Source organism: Glandiceps talaboti, chromosome 2, assembly GCF_964340395.1.
Source record: "Glandiceps talaboti chromosome 2, keGlaTala1.1, whole genome shotgun sequence".
NCBI lineage: Eukaryota > Metazoa > Hemichordata > Enteropneusta > Spengelidae > Glandiceps > Glandiceps talaboti.
In genome coordinates, this window is record NC_135550.1 from 12055908 (window position 1) to 12071814 (window position 15907).

General features: G+C 35.0%; 2 protein-coding genes across 2 annotated transcripts in view; both read right to left on the reverse strand.

Moving 5' to 3' along the window:
* The window catches only part of LOC144444259 (uncharacterized), a 37499-nt gene extending 34224 nt beyond the window's left edge, over positions 1 to 3275 (reverse strand). Inside the window, exon 1 of the mRNA XM_078133675.1 lies at positions 3051 to 3275. Within this exon, the coding sequence (XP_077989801.1) occupies positions 3051 to 3096 (46 nt within the window). The 5' untranslated portion in view covers positions 3097 to 3275. The remainder of the gene's footprint in view (positions 1 to 3050) is intronic.
* Positions 3276 to 11136: 7861 nt separating this feature from the next.
* Positions 11137 to 13741, reverse strand: LOC144453487 (uncharacterized). Its single transcript, XM_078144797.1, has 2 exons — positions 13623 to 13741; positions 11137 to 12841 (listed from the first exon to the last, which is right to left on the reverse strand). Exon 2 carries the CDS (start codon positions 12827 to 12829, stop codon positions 12335 to 12337), a length of 495 nt encoding a protein of 164 aa, XP_078000923.1. The 5' UTR covers positions 12830 to 12841; positions 13623 to 13741; the 3' UTR covers positions 11137 to 12334.
* Between the last annotated feature and the right edge of the window lie 2166 nt (positions 13742 to 15907).

Consider the following 15907-nt stretch of genomic DNA (forward strand, 5'->3'; position numbering starts at 1 on the left):
TATGTCATGTTAAACTATCATCTAAAATGAGAAATCTGAAACAAAAGAGCTTTAAAATTTAACTTTTAATTTAATTTTCCCTAGCTGTTCACCTTTTGACCTAATCCATTTCAATTGGACATAATCTACTTATATCACATTCATCCTTGTTGGCACTACTGAAGACTAAACTTGGGTCAATTTCACTTTTATTGACACTATTGAAGACTGTGAATGTGTCAATTTCACATTTATGGACACTATTGAAGATGAAAGTTGGGTCAATTTCATTTTTACTGACACTATTGAAGATGAAAGTTGGGTCAATTTCACTTTTATTGACACTATTGAAGATGAAAGTTGGGTCAATTTCACTTTTATTGACACTATTGAAGACTGTGAATGTGTCAATTTCATTTTTATTGACACTATTGAAGACTGTGAATGTGTCAACTTCATTTTTATTGACACTGCGTACAATTAACATAAAAACCTGTTTATAGTAAAAGTTACGTGAAATCCATCAATATCAATTGAAATACGTGTACACACACACTAATTAATAATTCAAACTCTAAAAGTTTCAGTTAAATTGCTAGTGCCTGTGTAATCAGTAATTCTGCATCTATTATTCACGTTTCAATTGACATAATTTGTATGAAGCCTGCAGTATTTAATTATCATTGTCTACAGCCGACTACCAGGCTTGTATTTCCCATGCAATAATCAGACGAGTGATTAGTTCACCTACAAAAGATACCAACTACGTGTCAGATAAATCATTATTTCAAAACGTGATGTGATAATAATAAGGTTGCTGACACGAGGAAAAGGCTGAAATCGATAAAACTAAGACTGTTACACCACACATAATACAAATGGTAAGCCAAGTTGAATGCGTTACAACAAAAAATATGGAATTTATACCCTGGTTGTTTTATGTCATGACAACATGCATCTATATTATTGGTATTATGGTAATGTAATGCCTGAAATATTAGTCAAAATGTTCAGAACTGCTATGATTTCCCCAATTTCTTTCTTAATTTAAGCTTGAGCAGGCTTAATTATATCATTCTCCAATCTTTTTATTCATTTGGCCAAGTTGAATGTGTTCCAACAAAAAATATGGAATTAATACCCTGATCGTTCTATATCATTATAGCCCATGTCTCCATCACTGGTTTCTGTGTTGATCAAAATATCAGTTGAAACATTCAGAATCACCAATAGTTTCCCAAACAGGCACAATTATGTTATTCACTTATTTTTTCTCTATTCAGCCAGAAAATACTCGTGACATAAGGGTTTTGTCACAACTCGTCTTCAACTCAGTGACATGGCCTCTTATGTAGTCATCACTCATATTTTCCTGGGCGAAACAAACAAAAATGTTGGGGAAAAATATCAAAATTATCTAAGTTGTAGTCAAAAAGCCATAAATTCACACCACATTTGATGCTACTCCACCCTTTTTTTTGAAAGTAGAATAATCCATACTGATAATCCATTGAAAAGAAATTTAGATTGGCTTCATTTTTTTATTCACATTCAATGTCTATGGATTTGTTCTTCACAGTTCACGGAAATGTCATGGCTCTATATGCATTAATCCATGAACCTTGCAATACAGATTTTTATAATGGCCACAAAAATTATTTTTCAATGCATTTCATGGCCATAATCCAACGTCATATTTTTGTATTAGAGTTCAAGTATATTTTGAATCATTCACATTCTACATGTAATGTATTATTTCTTCAAATTTTCTACTGGTATGATAAAAGAAATTAACTAAAGTGAATAAACAGGTCTTCTTCACAGGCATACTCCATTAGGTCGAATTTTGTGTGCGCATGCACGTGCATGACGTGTGTGTGTCTGCATGTGAGAGAGAGAGAGAGAGAGAGAGAGAGAGAGAGAGAGAGAGAGAGAGAGAGAGAGAGAGAGAGAGAGAGAGAGAGAGAGAGAGAGAGAGAGAGAGAGAGAGAGAGAGAGAGTGTGTGTGTGTGTGTGTGTGTGTGTGTGTGTGTATGATTTGAATGCAAAAATGACGCTGTACATGTACATGAGTACATTATTCATGTTACCTATATTCCTACTGGGTTACATCTACTCCTTCTTCTCATGGTGAGGTATACCACAATATCCTCTCATGAGGCCTACATTAATATCCTCTCATGATGAGGCAATATACCTTAATATCCTCTCATGATGAGGCAATATACCTTAATATCCTCTCATGATGAGGCAATATACCTTAATATCCTCTCATGATGAGGCATCCCTTAATATCCTCTCATGATGAGGCATCCCTTAATATCCTCTCATGATGAGGCATCCCTTAATATCCTCTCATGATGAGGCATCCCTTAATATCCTCTCATGATGAGGCATCCCTTAATATCCTCTCATGATGAGGCATCCCTTAATATCCTCTCATGATGAGGCAATATACCTTAATATCCTCTCATGATGAGGCAAACATTAATATCCTCTCATGATGAGGCATACATTAATATCCTCTCATGATGAGGCGTACATTAATATCCTCTCATGATGAGGCAAACATTAATATCCTCTCATGATGAGGCAAACATTAATATCCTCTCATGATGAGGCATACATTAATATCCTCTCATGATGAGGCGTACATAAATATCCTCTCATGATGAGGCATACATTAATATCCTCTCATGATGAGGCAATATACCTTAATATCCTCTCATGATGAGGCATACATTAATATCCTCTCATGATGAGGCAATATACCTTAATATCCTCTCATGATGAGGCGTACATTAATATCCTCTCATGATGAGGCGTACATTAATATCCTCTCATGATGAGGCCTACATTAATATCCTCTCATGATCACTGATCAGGTAATACCTTCTTGATGACATACATTCTAAATATCCTCACAATGAGGTATGCCATGATATCCTCTCTTGCATGTGGAAAAATATAATACCTTAATACCCTCTTCCGATAATGTATACCCTGTACTGCCATACTCTAAACTAATATTTATAAATACTAAAATGTGACATTGGTACTGTGATACTTACCAATCAAGTGAGTTATGAGTCCACTCATTAAGAGTTTGTCTGGCATGATGTACACGTCACTCAGATACCAAACTCCCCTCCATACATTCACAGTTCCAAAACTGACAAACAATAGATAAAAATCCTCAAATACAATTCTTGGATATTTCTTTAGTCTTCTGGAGACATCAGCTGCACAATATTGCAGAAGATAGCACGCCAAAATGATGCCATAGCCAATGCCCAATGACGTCCAACCTGAGAGTTCTGTATTTTGGGGAAAGAGGACATTGTCCAAACATGTCCATGCACCTCTCCAGTAAGACACTATAGCGCTTCCAATAATAATGACAGTGAAAAGTAAATCTATTATATACAGGTAAACATCGTTTGAAATGTTTGTTCGAAATCTGGTTAAAACTGTAAATTGATGATCACAGTCAAGGAGTAAATAGAAAGGTGGTCGTAAGGCATTTCTGCTGCATCTCAACAGCCACAGTAAAGTCAGACCGACAAACATAGAGACCAGGGAGCTCGTCGTACCGCTTCCAGTATAGTTATCCCATACGTGCCATACTCCACGCCACTGGTTGACACATCCAAATGCAAGAATGTACGTATGTAAACGACTCACTATATGCCAGAGTATCATGTTTTTCTTCTTTGCGATAAACCTCTTGAATGTTGCCTGCCACATGTGCATGACAATTATGATAAGGAAACCCAAGACGAAAGAAAGCCATCCACTTGCTTCATAGTTATTTGGATTTACTGTATGATCCATTATGTACCAGAATCCTCTCCAGAAAAAGATAGTAGCTGTTGTGATGACTGTAAGAAGTGCAATAACATCTAACATACACAGACATAGCCCTTTACAGCAATACTTATCAGGAGCGGTATTTGAATCGTCGCTTTCGCTCTGGAGTGGTTCTAGAGCGGTTTCCATCATCTCGTCTTCTGCCATGATCACGGTGACCGAATTAGTCATATCACTGGTACACTTACACGTTTGCTTCTCTTCAAATAACTAACAAAATAGTAGTCACTGGTAGGAGTCCATTTGTGTGCATCTCCATGGTAACACTAATCGATACACATACGGTTACAACAATGACAGATTTATGTTCACTCTACCAGCACCTTCACCAGTACCTGCACAAAACTGAAAAATAAAGTCAAGTCTTTCAGATTCAAATGAAAAAAAAAAATTCATTTCAGATTTTTGTACGAGTGAATTATGGGTCTGTTTCAATGAGAGACAATTTTCGCAATATGCTAAGAGATAATGATCACGTTTAGCTCAGGAAACACGGCATCTGCTAAAGATAATGGTAGCATTTAGTTTCAATAGCGGCATTTGAGAGATAACAATATGTCCTTTTTTTTCTCAGCAGGAAAACCACCCCAGGCTCTATGTATTACTCAAAGCTCTTTTGATTTCAAATATTTTCTATTGCGGCATATAAAGTATTAGTTGAAGCATTCTTACAATGGTGATGTTGATGCCTATGTTGTGTGTACACTGTATAAATATAAAATCTCTTTCCGGGGTAAACTCGGAATAAACATTAGGATGTGCATTTGTATCAACACCCCCCGCCCACCCCACCCACCCCCACCCCCTGGGGGCTCTAGTCTATGTATTACTCAAAGCCCAAATATTTTTCTATTGCGATGTACAAAGTTATTAGTTGAAGCATTCTTACAATGAGGATGCCTATGTTGTATGTACATTGTATAAAGTATGTACTGTCATATATTTTCTGTAGTAAACTCGGAATAAACATTATTATATGCATTTGTATCAAAACCACCCCAGGCTCTACATTGTATGGATTTCTCAAAATCCTTTTCTGATTTTCAAATATTTTCTATTGCGGAATGTAAAGTATTAGTTGAAGCATTCTTACAATGATGATGCCTGATGCCTATGTTGTGTGCACACTGTATAAATGTAAAATTCCTTTCTGTGGTAAACTCGGGAATGAACATTATGATATGCATTTGTATCACCCCTTGCGCCCCCCCCCCCCCACCTAGGGCTCTATGTATTATTCAAAACCCAAATATTGTTCTATTACAATGTATAAACATGATGATACCTATGTTGTGTGTACAAGTATAAAGTACATGTATGTACTGTAAAAAAATATTTTCTGTAATAAACTCGGAATAAACATTATTATGTGTATTTGTATCAAAACCACCCTCAGGCTCTATGTATTTCTCAAAACCCCTTTTTTGATTTTCATATATTTTCTATTAAGGAGTATAAAGGCATTACTTTAGTTGAAGCATTCTTACAATGATGGCTACTATGTTGCGTATATATGTACTGTAATATTTCAGTCTGTGGTAAAACCTGGAATAAACTTTTATGATGTGCATTTGTACGTGTATTATACTGTCATATTTCGTTGTGTCATAAACTTGGAAGAATTATTGATGTATATTTGGATGTGTATAAGACTATAACATTAATTCCTTCAGTTGTAAACTCAGAATAAACATCATATACATAATTTCCTTTGGGTGGTCAAATTTGAATAAACGTTATGTGTATATTTCTATGGCAATGGTATACTTGTCTGTTTCTGTTTACGGTATAAAATGGAATTATGATGTGTATATTTCATGGTAACATTGGAATCAATCAACATCACATCTATTTGTGTGTATACATTTTTGGGGGTAACATTAGAATCAAAGTATATACCTGACATGAGGCAGGTATTATGCTATCAACAGTAACCATACAGTCATTCAAATGTAACCAAAGGCTACCTGACACATGAGAGACAGTCTTTCAATTGTAATCAACTCTTACATGACGAGGTACAGTCGTGGTTGAATGATGCGACATTCAAAATGTCCTGGGATCAAACTTAATTTCAAGAAGAATTACTACTATGGAAAACAAGCTATTGGCAAACTAAGACAGACACAAACTACAACTATGGAAGTCACTCTATCGGCAAACTAAGCTAGACACAAACTACAACTATGGAAGTCAAGCTATCGGCAAACTAAGATAGATACAAACTACTACTATAGAAATCAAGCTATCGGCAAACTAAGATAGACACAAACTACAACTATGGAAATCAAGCTATAGGCAAACTAAGACAGACACAAACTACTACTATGGAAATCAAGCTATAGGCAAACTAAGATAGACAAACTACTACCATGGAAATCAAGCTATAGACAAACTAAGCTAGACACAAACTAAAACTATGGAAATCAAGCTATAGGCAAAACTAAGTTAGACGCAAACTACAACTATGGAAAACAAGCTATAGGCAAACTAAGCTAGACACAAACTACAACTATGGAAATCAAGCTATAGACAAACTAAGCTAGACACAAACTAAAACTATGGAAATCAAGCTATAGGCAAAACTAAGTTAGACGCAAACTACAACTACGGAAGTCAAGCTATAGGCAAACTAAGCTAGACACAAACTGCTACTATGGAAATCAAGCTATAGGCAAACTAAGATAGACACAAACTACAACTATGGAAAACAAGCTATTGGCAAACTAAGACAGACACAAACAACAACTACGGAAATCAAGCTATAGGCAAATTAAGATAGACACAAACTACAACTATGGAAATCAAGCTATTGGCAAACTAAGATAGAAACAAATTACTACTACGGAAGTCAAGCTATAGGCAAACTAAGATAGACACAAACTACTACTACAGAAATCAAGCTATAGGCAAACTAAGATAGACAAACTACAACTATGGAAATCAAGCTATAGGCAAACTAAGACAGACACAAACTACAACTATGGAAATCAAGCTATAGGCAAACTAAGATAGACAAACTACAACTATGGAAATCAAGCTATAGGCAAACTAAGACAGACACAAACTACAACTATGGAAATCAAGCTATAGGCAAACTAAGATAGACACAAACTACAACTATGGAAATCAAGCTATAGGCAAACTAAGACAGACACAAATTAAAACTGTTGTTGTTACATGGGGTAGATGACACAAGTGGGTGGTAGCAATGCCTTAGATGTAATAACCTTGTAAGGTGTAAAAAAAAAAAATTGTTTGGCTCTGATTACCTGACCCCACCTAGTTTTTACACTGCCAACCCTAAACATTTTTTACGTACTCGAGAAAAAAATAATAAAATTGCGAAAAACTGTAAAGTCTCGCCAGAAATAGTGGATGTAGAAACTGCCAGGAAAACTGTTCTTCCAATCTGTAATGGCTGTACATCTGATGGGAAGAAACCAACAACACAGAGACTATATGGAAAACAACAGAAAACATAACTACCTGAACTTGACACTCGCATATGAAAAAAAATACATTAAAAAAAAATAACATAAAAAATCTACCTACCCCACCTATACCAAAATTGAGAGTAATCAGAACCACACAATATTTTTTAGGCCTAATTAAGATAGTCTGAACACTGGGAGTTTCTGAAAATGTGCTCTGGAAAATCATTGAGTTAGAAATGAGTTTGAATGTGCTGCTACTTGAGAATAACTCAGTATCTGAGATGCCACCCTACTGTGAATGTATATAATTACATCAATGTCCATTTATACCCTATATCGACATGTCGCAATAACAGTTTGTGTCTGTCTTTAATAGCTTGCTGACAGTTCATTTCCTATATTATTGTCAGTCTTTCCATGGGCTTAGAAATTTGTACTTAATATGTTTAATAGGGTGACCCTATTTTTTTCCTGTTTCTCATTACCTAATCTAGTTCCTGATGACTATGTTCCGATTTACACTTTTAGCTTCACAACGTAGTGTAATTGTAATGATTGTCAGGAACTAGACTACTCATTACCTGACTGACCCAAATTTTGAGCTACAACATCAAAATTAAAAAAAAAAACCTGCCCTCAATACATTGTGGAACAGCACCCTCTCTGGGAAGAATTAAGCAAGTGCTGGTCTGTCTTTGTTATCTACAGTCATGGCGGCTGTGGCGACACTTGTTCATGAACAGAGCATTTCTTTTATGATGGAAGTTATTCCAGTCGGTAGGGTTGAGAACATGCCAATTGTGTAGAGAAGCTGGGAAAGGGATTGTTACTAGGAATCCAATACAAAGAAGATAGAGAGGAGGAAAAGGAGAGGCAGAGAAACATGAAGAAAATGATTTTTTGATTTTTTTTTCCTTTTTCCTTTTAAATATTGACTGATCAACCCATATACTTGCTATGACAAAGTAATGAGGAAAACAAAAAAAAGTAGGGTTACCCTTACATAGGACCAGCAAAAAAGTGGATGCAGATTTTGATTGGCAGTGAAATGAGAGCATATTCAAATGAATACAACTGTACTCTACTGTATCATATCATGGGCACACACGCACGCACACGAGCGTGGACGCACATACACACACACACACACACACACACACACACATACATACATACATACATACATACATACATACATTGCATACATTGTCTAATCAGCTTCAAAGTCATAATGATATAGGGTTCAATTACTGTGCGATACTTTCAACATTCTAAACTACAGATGATTTACAACTTTTTATGCGAGTCAGAAGTCTACTAATTAGATCTATGCACATAATTACTGACCTAATTTGCTATAGTGATAATAATTTTGACATTTCCATCTTGTTCCTTGGAAAATATATATTTTTTCTTCGTTAGTGGTCTGAGATGTTTTCAAGTCAATAGTAACTAACTTACTAACTAACTTAAGTAAATAAATAAATAAATAAATAAACAAATAAATAAAAAGACTGGGTGAAATGACAAATTGTACAGTTCTTCCTTTTTTAGGTTGAAATGTTTTGTTTAGTTTTTGGCATTCTGTTAAAGTGACCATATGGATGAGGATTGGGTATTTATTTTGGATTTTTAAAAACAATTTTATCATGGCTTCCTACTTGAAAAATCAATGTGAAACAACATAGAGCAAGTCTGCGTTTGTAACTCAATAAATTGCAAAAGATTAATATATGCGTAAAATGTTTGTTATTGTACATACAATAACAAACATTTTTACTCATTTTTTTTTATAGCTTTTTCCAATGTATTGCGTTACAAACACAGACTTGAGTAAACACATGGTTTTGAATCTGTCGCCATGACGTTAAAACTACATTAGCTCGTAACTGTAGTATCACTTTTCGATCAGACAACCACAATCTAATTCACCGATGATCACAGCTGAGGGTGCTGATTTTTGGCTATGGACCCAAAAATCAATTTTTATTTGATTTATCATGAATACAGCTACACAAAAAATATGCTCATTTATAGGCAATATTCTAAGTAAGTTATTGTATCTAACAAAACATTTTCACAATAAATCTGTTCAGTTGCAGCTAGTGCAGCTTTAATTAATGGGGGAACACTACTCCAAGAAGTAAAAGCTTATTTGGACACTATGTGTTCTGGGGAGTCCTATTTTATGATTACACATCACATAAAATTTTGTTTGATTACCAAGATACACCAAATTGAGACTTGGTTTTCATCATATTCACTAACCTAGCAGTAGCAGGGAGTCCAGCTTTGCCTCATGGGAGTCTGCATGTATGCATATGTATTAGATGAACAAGAAATAATCATGACTCTGAATGGAGTGTTTTTCAGTCAGACAGGCAGAGATTGATTGATTGATTGATTGATTGATTGATTGATTGATTGATTGATTGATTGATTGATTGGTTGGTTGGTTGGTTGGTTGATTGATTGATTGATTGATTGATTGATTGATTGATTGATTGATTGATTGATTGATTGATTGATTGATTGATTGATTGATTGATTGATTGATTGATTGATTGATTGATTGATTGACAGAGAAAATGATTCATGAATTTACTGCATTGTATCTCCAATGATTGACTAATTCAGTAATTGTCTGTCTGAATGACTGGCAATGGCAGTCAGACTTCTACACTGCAGCTCTACCTCTATGGACTGGTTGACTGAATGTGAGTGAGTTAGTGAGTGAGTGAGTGATTGACTCAGTGACTTCTTGAAACATGTGAAAGAACTGAGACTTTACAAATATTACAAAAATACTGGATGCCTGACGACACGGAGTGCACAATTTAATTAACTTGATAGGCACTTTTAATGGTCTGAGTTGTAGTGTAGTAGCGTAGAAGTGTAGTATATTGTAAATTTACTCAATCGTTCGATCACTCTCAACGTACGTTTATAAATGCATGTATAACTATAAATATCTATAAACTGGAAAGAATTTTGAACTTTGAGAAGACGAGTTATATATTGCTTGATATAACGATATCACGCAATGTATAACTCTCGTCTTCTGCCATGCCACGTATATATAATCTAGTTACAAAATGAAATCAGATCGTCAGCTGGACCAATTTATAGTTCACTAGACCTCCGTAATCGTGGCAGAATAAGGGTTGGTAAAGCCTCCTTTTTGTTATAGAGCACGTACATTACATGCACATGCTGTCAGAGACAGTGTTATACATGTACCACCGACCGACACACTGCACTGCACTGCACTGCACTACTAGAGTATAGACATACAGTATGATACACATCATACCAGTACCTGAACCTCAGGAACAATCAAACTTTTCGTTGAAGTACGTGTAGTGTGTACTAGAGTGTTAACTTCGACAACTGGCTGAATGGTTGTATTGTTCACTACACACTGGTGTCACTTCGAAAAAAAACAGAAAGTTGGTACACACAACAATGCACTGCTTACACCACGCAATTCGAAAAAGCCGCCGATAGCATGCCATTGGCATTAAACCTCCTGGACAGATTCTGTTTGGTTATCCAAAAGTGCAGCAAGGTCAGTATTAATAGGGTTTTCAGGTGAAAATTAATACTATCTCTAATAACAGTGAAAACAGTGCAACTGTACAGATCTTGCCAAGACTAGAAGAATGCTTTTTATTTGGTGCAAATTGGACTTGCCAATGTTGAGATAGAGGATTTTGAACTTTGAAATATGCGGCTATATTTAGGACAAAGGATGACTTTATTATACACAGGTGAATAGGAAAGACAATGGCACAAATTTTCATTAAATAAACAAAATATTTCATGATAAATTTATTGTATCTTGGTCATTTCTCCATCGATTTTCATAAAATTTTCAGGAAAAAATGGTCTAGGTGAGTTGTACAGAATGACATCATACATCGTATATTATACTTTCTTGTTGCCATGGAAACAAAATATTACATTCATAATTTTTAACAAAATAACTATTAATAAAGTGTTCATGCATCAAACATCAGTGATTTGTGAAGAAATTTGAACCAAACTTCACAATGACATGTACAAATGACAGAGCTATATTTTTTTGTACATTTTCATGTAAAAATACCTGTTACCATGGCAATGGATAAACTATTATTTTGATTATTTGATTGTTTTATACATTCATTTTAAAAATTGTTTCTTAAAATTTGTGAATATAAAAGAGTAATCTAGAAAAATAAAAACAGTGTTACAGAGTTCCTTGTCAATAAAACTATATTTTCTTCTTTCTTGTTGCCATGGGAACGATATCTGAGTAGCCATATTTTCGAATGAAATACTTATTAATCTAGTGATAATGCATCAATCTTCAAGGATTTTTTTATGGAATTTGAAGTGAATTTCAGTGACATATACAAATGACAGCTATTTTTTGTGCATTTTCATGTAAAAAATACCTGTTACCATGGCAATAGATATATGATTAGTCATTTTCGACCAAACTACCTATTAATCAAATGATAATGCATCAATCTTCAAGGATTTCTATAGGAATTCGAAGCAAATTCAGTGACATACATATGATATACCAATGATAGCTATATTGTTGGTATTTTCATATAAAAAGTGTTACCATGACAATCATCCCAATGGATAAATACAAGTTTAGTTAGAGGACTAATGATTGTTTTGTACATTCATTAAAAAACAATCATCAAAAATTTGTGAAAAATGAAATCTTGGGAAATTAAAATGAGCTGTTCAGAGTGCCACGACATAAACCATTTTTCATGCATGTTACCATGGAAACAAATGAAGTAACTTGTTGATGAAAGAGCATGTACATTGTACATGTATCAATGCACAAAAAAGGTATGTCTTTCCAGAACTTCAGGGTAGAATATTTACACTGTGTATCTGGAATGCAAGGTAAGTATTATCAATATTTCAAAGAATATTTGTTAGAATCCATGGAATGAAAGGTAAGTGGTAAGTGTCATTAAAACTTAAAGGTTCTCCACGATAGCATCACGGGCCGTGATGCATTCATTGACTCTATAACATTATCAGATGTCCATGATGTCAAACATTTGCGTGGTGACAAGCTGCAATTCTCCAATAAGTTTCTCATGCTGAGCTTCTAGATACTGGACCACTGCAAGTAAATCATCATTGTCTCTGAGAGCTTCATCAAGTGAACGTTTCAAGTTCTTTTTTTCACGTGACAGACAAATCTCCTTTGGTGTTTCTACACGATGAAAAGATGCTTGTTGTGGAATTCTAAAAGTTTGGTTTAAGAAATCTGCCTTTTTAGAGAAACTTCTGTTGCTGTTGAGTTGAGTAACTTTTCCATGTATAGATTTTGCCTTGTTGAAAAGGGTTATGTCAGCAGCCTTGCTATCACCTATTACTGAAAACTTATTACGTAGCAGATTGGCCACATTCTTTGTGCAGAATGTTTTGTTTTTCTTGCAATCAGCTATTAATGTGTACACATCTCCATTAGTAATATCACCACTTGTAGTACTAGTAAATGATGTCGATGCCATCTTGCATACCATAAGTTACAAGGCCTATGAACAAGAAAAACAAGAAAAAAAAATTGTAATATAACTTTTATAAGGTAACTATATGACAGAAAATATAATGTTGGGTATCAGGTAAGTATATTGCCAGAAAATATCATGTTGGGTACCAGGTAAATATATTTGACAAAATAAACTATTTTGCATGCAAACATACACAATTTATGAATTGGTAACTCATAACACTTCATTTAATAGCTTAATTTCTGTCAATGTTTACCAAAATATTCTTTGAAGGAATTGCTTTGGGGGAAAGTAAGCAACAATACCAGATACAAGGCAATAGTAAGATTTGTAGTAAGTAGTAGTGAACATGAAAACAAACTTGCTACGATCTTTGAAGTTTTGTTGTTTTTTGTCCCTATTCAAAACAATGGAGAAAACGTCCCCACCGGAAGATGGCAAATTATAATTATTTTGAACAGTGAACTCGTCTGGAAGCATTCAACTATCGGTTGATTTTGACGGTACAAGTGTTAATACACATCTTGTAAATCATCCATTTTATGAATTTACTGTGTAACGATGAATAATACAGCAGAAATCCTGAAGATCTTTCACGATGTTTCCTATATTCTTACATTTAAAATTCGAAACACCAGCAAACGACAAAATGGCAAATTTGAACTACCTTCAAGTTCGGACTCAGTACAAAATCTTACTTTTAACGTTATTTGTAAGGTACCATATCCCGTTAATACATCTGGTATGAGTTACATTAGCTTAGCATTTGGATTTTCACTAAAATACGGTTAGAAATGTTTCTTACCTGCAAATTTTGGCGTAATTTGGAGACCGATGCGACGTAACTGCCATGAGTTTAAAAGTCCCGCGTGTCCCGGATGTAAACAAGGCGGGTAACACCACTTAAAAATGGGGCTCTCCGCATAACTTCGGATGGTTCAAAATTAAAATTAAACATCGGAAATAACTTATCAATAACTATTTTTCATAAATATATTATAATCAAGTTGGTATAAGCAAATATAGATCACAAAAAATGTCAACAAAGTTTTGTTTTTTATGCCATCCTGAAATTCCGGAACCGATTTTTTTGATTAACCCCTCAAAAAATAGGCCATTCACCCCCCGTTCGGATCATATCATTTTCGTCCGATAACGCATCGGATCAGTAATGCGGAGGCGGGAAAAAGTGAAGAGCGGTCCAAAGGTCATTCTCAGAAAACCGTGTTCCGTACAGCGCGACCGTCAACACACAACAATTTTTGAACATTGTCACACTTTGTCGCACTGTAACTTCGTATTTACATGTTCAATTGACATGAAAATTTTATAAATTGAACATCACATATTTAGAATTATCACCAATTAGTTTATTTTTGGTAAATCGGAATGAGTTTTGTTTTAAAGAAGAAAGTGTGAGGTGGGGGTGTAATTTCTCACTCTGTCCGACAGCGGCAATGACGTCACTGAAATCCCTAGTATTAAACTACGTAAGAGATGGAGGAATTCGGAAGGGAACAGAGAAAGAATTTTGAACTCACCGCCGATCGCCGACGTGTCATCTCCAGTGCAGTATAATTTTACGCACTATATAGATAACGGTTCAGTGAGCAAAAAGGTCAATTCACTGTAAATGCACACATGTAGTGTGTGATGTACGCATTTACACGATAAGAACTATTAAATACACTGGAACTGATACAATGTATTTATTATCGGCAGAGGGCGTGGTTTGATTCAACTTTACATCTCGATGCTTGCTCATGATGCTGGTTCATTTACAAGTTGTACTTCTTTTCATGATAACGATATACAATTCTATATACGCTATTGTGGTTTACGTTATATGATAAAAACTCTGAAAATTCCATATCGGGCCTACACTATTACAAATATATACACATTTTTATTTACCAAAACAAAAAATAGCACCAACTGAAGTGCAGACAATACAGGGGTTTTGATAAATGGGACATCATTTAGTCTTATAACACCATGTTACATGTTCATTATAAAACCGTGACTAAGATTCATACACACGTTCTCTTTTGACACCTAGCAACAAGGACCATAAAAACCAACAAATAATAGAGCCTATTGCAAAGATGGCAGTTGATGGGTAGACAAGTGAGCAGACATTCAAAAAATGGACACGGAGAGGAAAGACCACACCCATGTAGTACCAACCAACCCAACTATGCACAAGTTCTCTTCTTCGACGTTTGATTGTGTTTCTTTCTTTGCATTTTGACATTCGGAATCCCACCAAGCAGATTGTTGTCGTGTACGCGACGTTCAAGATTTGAGTAGTCTTCATGTCTGCAGGTCTACGTGGCGTAGTCACTGATATTTCCTTCAACACCCGAATCGCACGCTCAACATGAAATAAAAATGTTAATTGTTGCCGTGTATAGTTCTTGTCCAAACGACTGAATTCATGAAATGTATGATCCCAACGTAAGCGATATACCAAGGTGATATTTTCATCTGTGTAGACTGTGGGTGATGAAGGTATTGATTTGATATTGTGCTTTTGAATATACAATTATTTGGCAAATGATCTGAAATATCTATAGGTATAGTGGAGAAATTAACTCACTAACAATAGGAAATAACTTTGAAGAGGGGCAATAAAATAATCAACAAGTTCCATTTTTGGCAAAACACGTAAAATTTCCTACAATATCACCTGGGAAACTCCCATTCAAAATATGCATGTCACGTTGCTTGCATAAGTCTAACAACTGCCTTCCGAAGAATGGAAGACTGTGCAATGCAAACTTGGCATGATGAAATAACGTCCTCCCAAAAACTACGAACTTACTCATCTTGCAAGTCAGTTTTGCAACCTGAGAAATATTTAAGGTGTCTATCCATGTAAATTGAGAATATTGCAATGTCTAGATTTCGTTGTTCCTCTCTCATGATCTGAATATTGAGAGAGGAAGACACCAAAACATTCAAAACTTACGTTATTGTAACTTCTGCAGCTTATTTATTAGACAATGTTTCCGTTGTAGAACTCGAGTATCATTTCTTAGCATTCTGTCCTCGTTATGATGAACTAAGAAGGAAATTCCTCCCAAGATG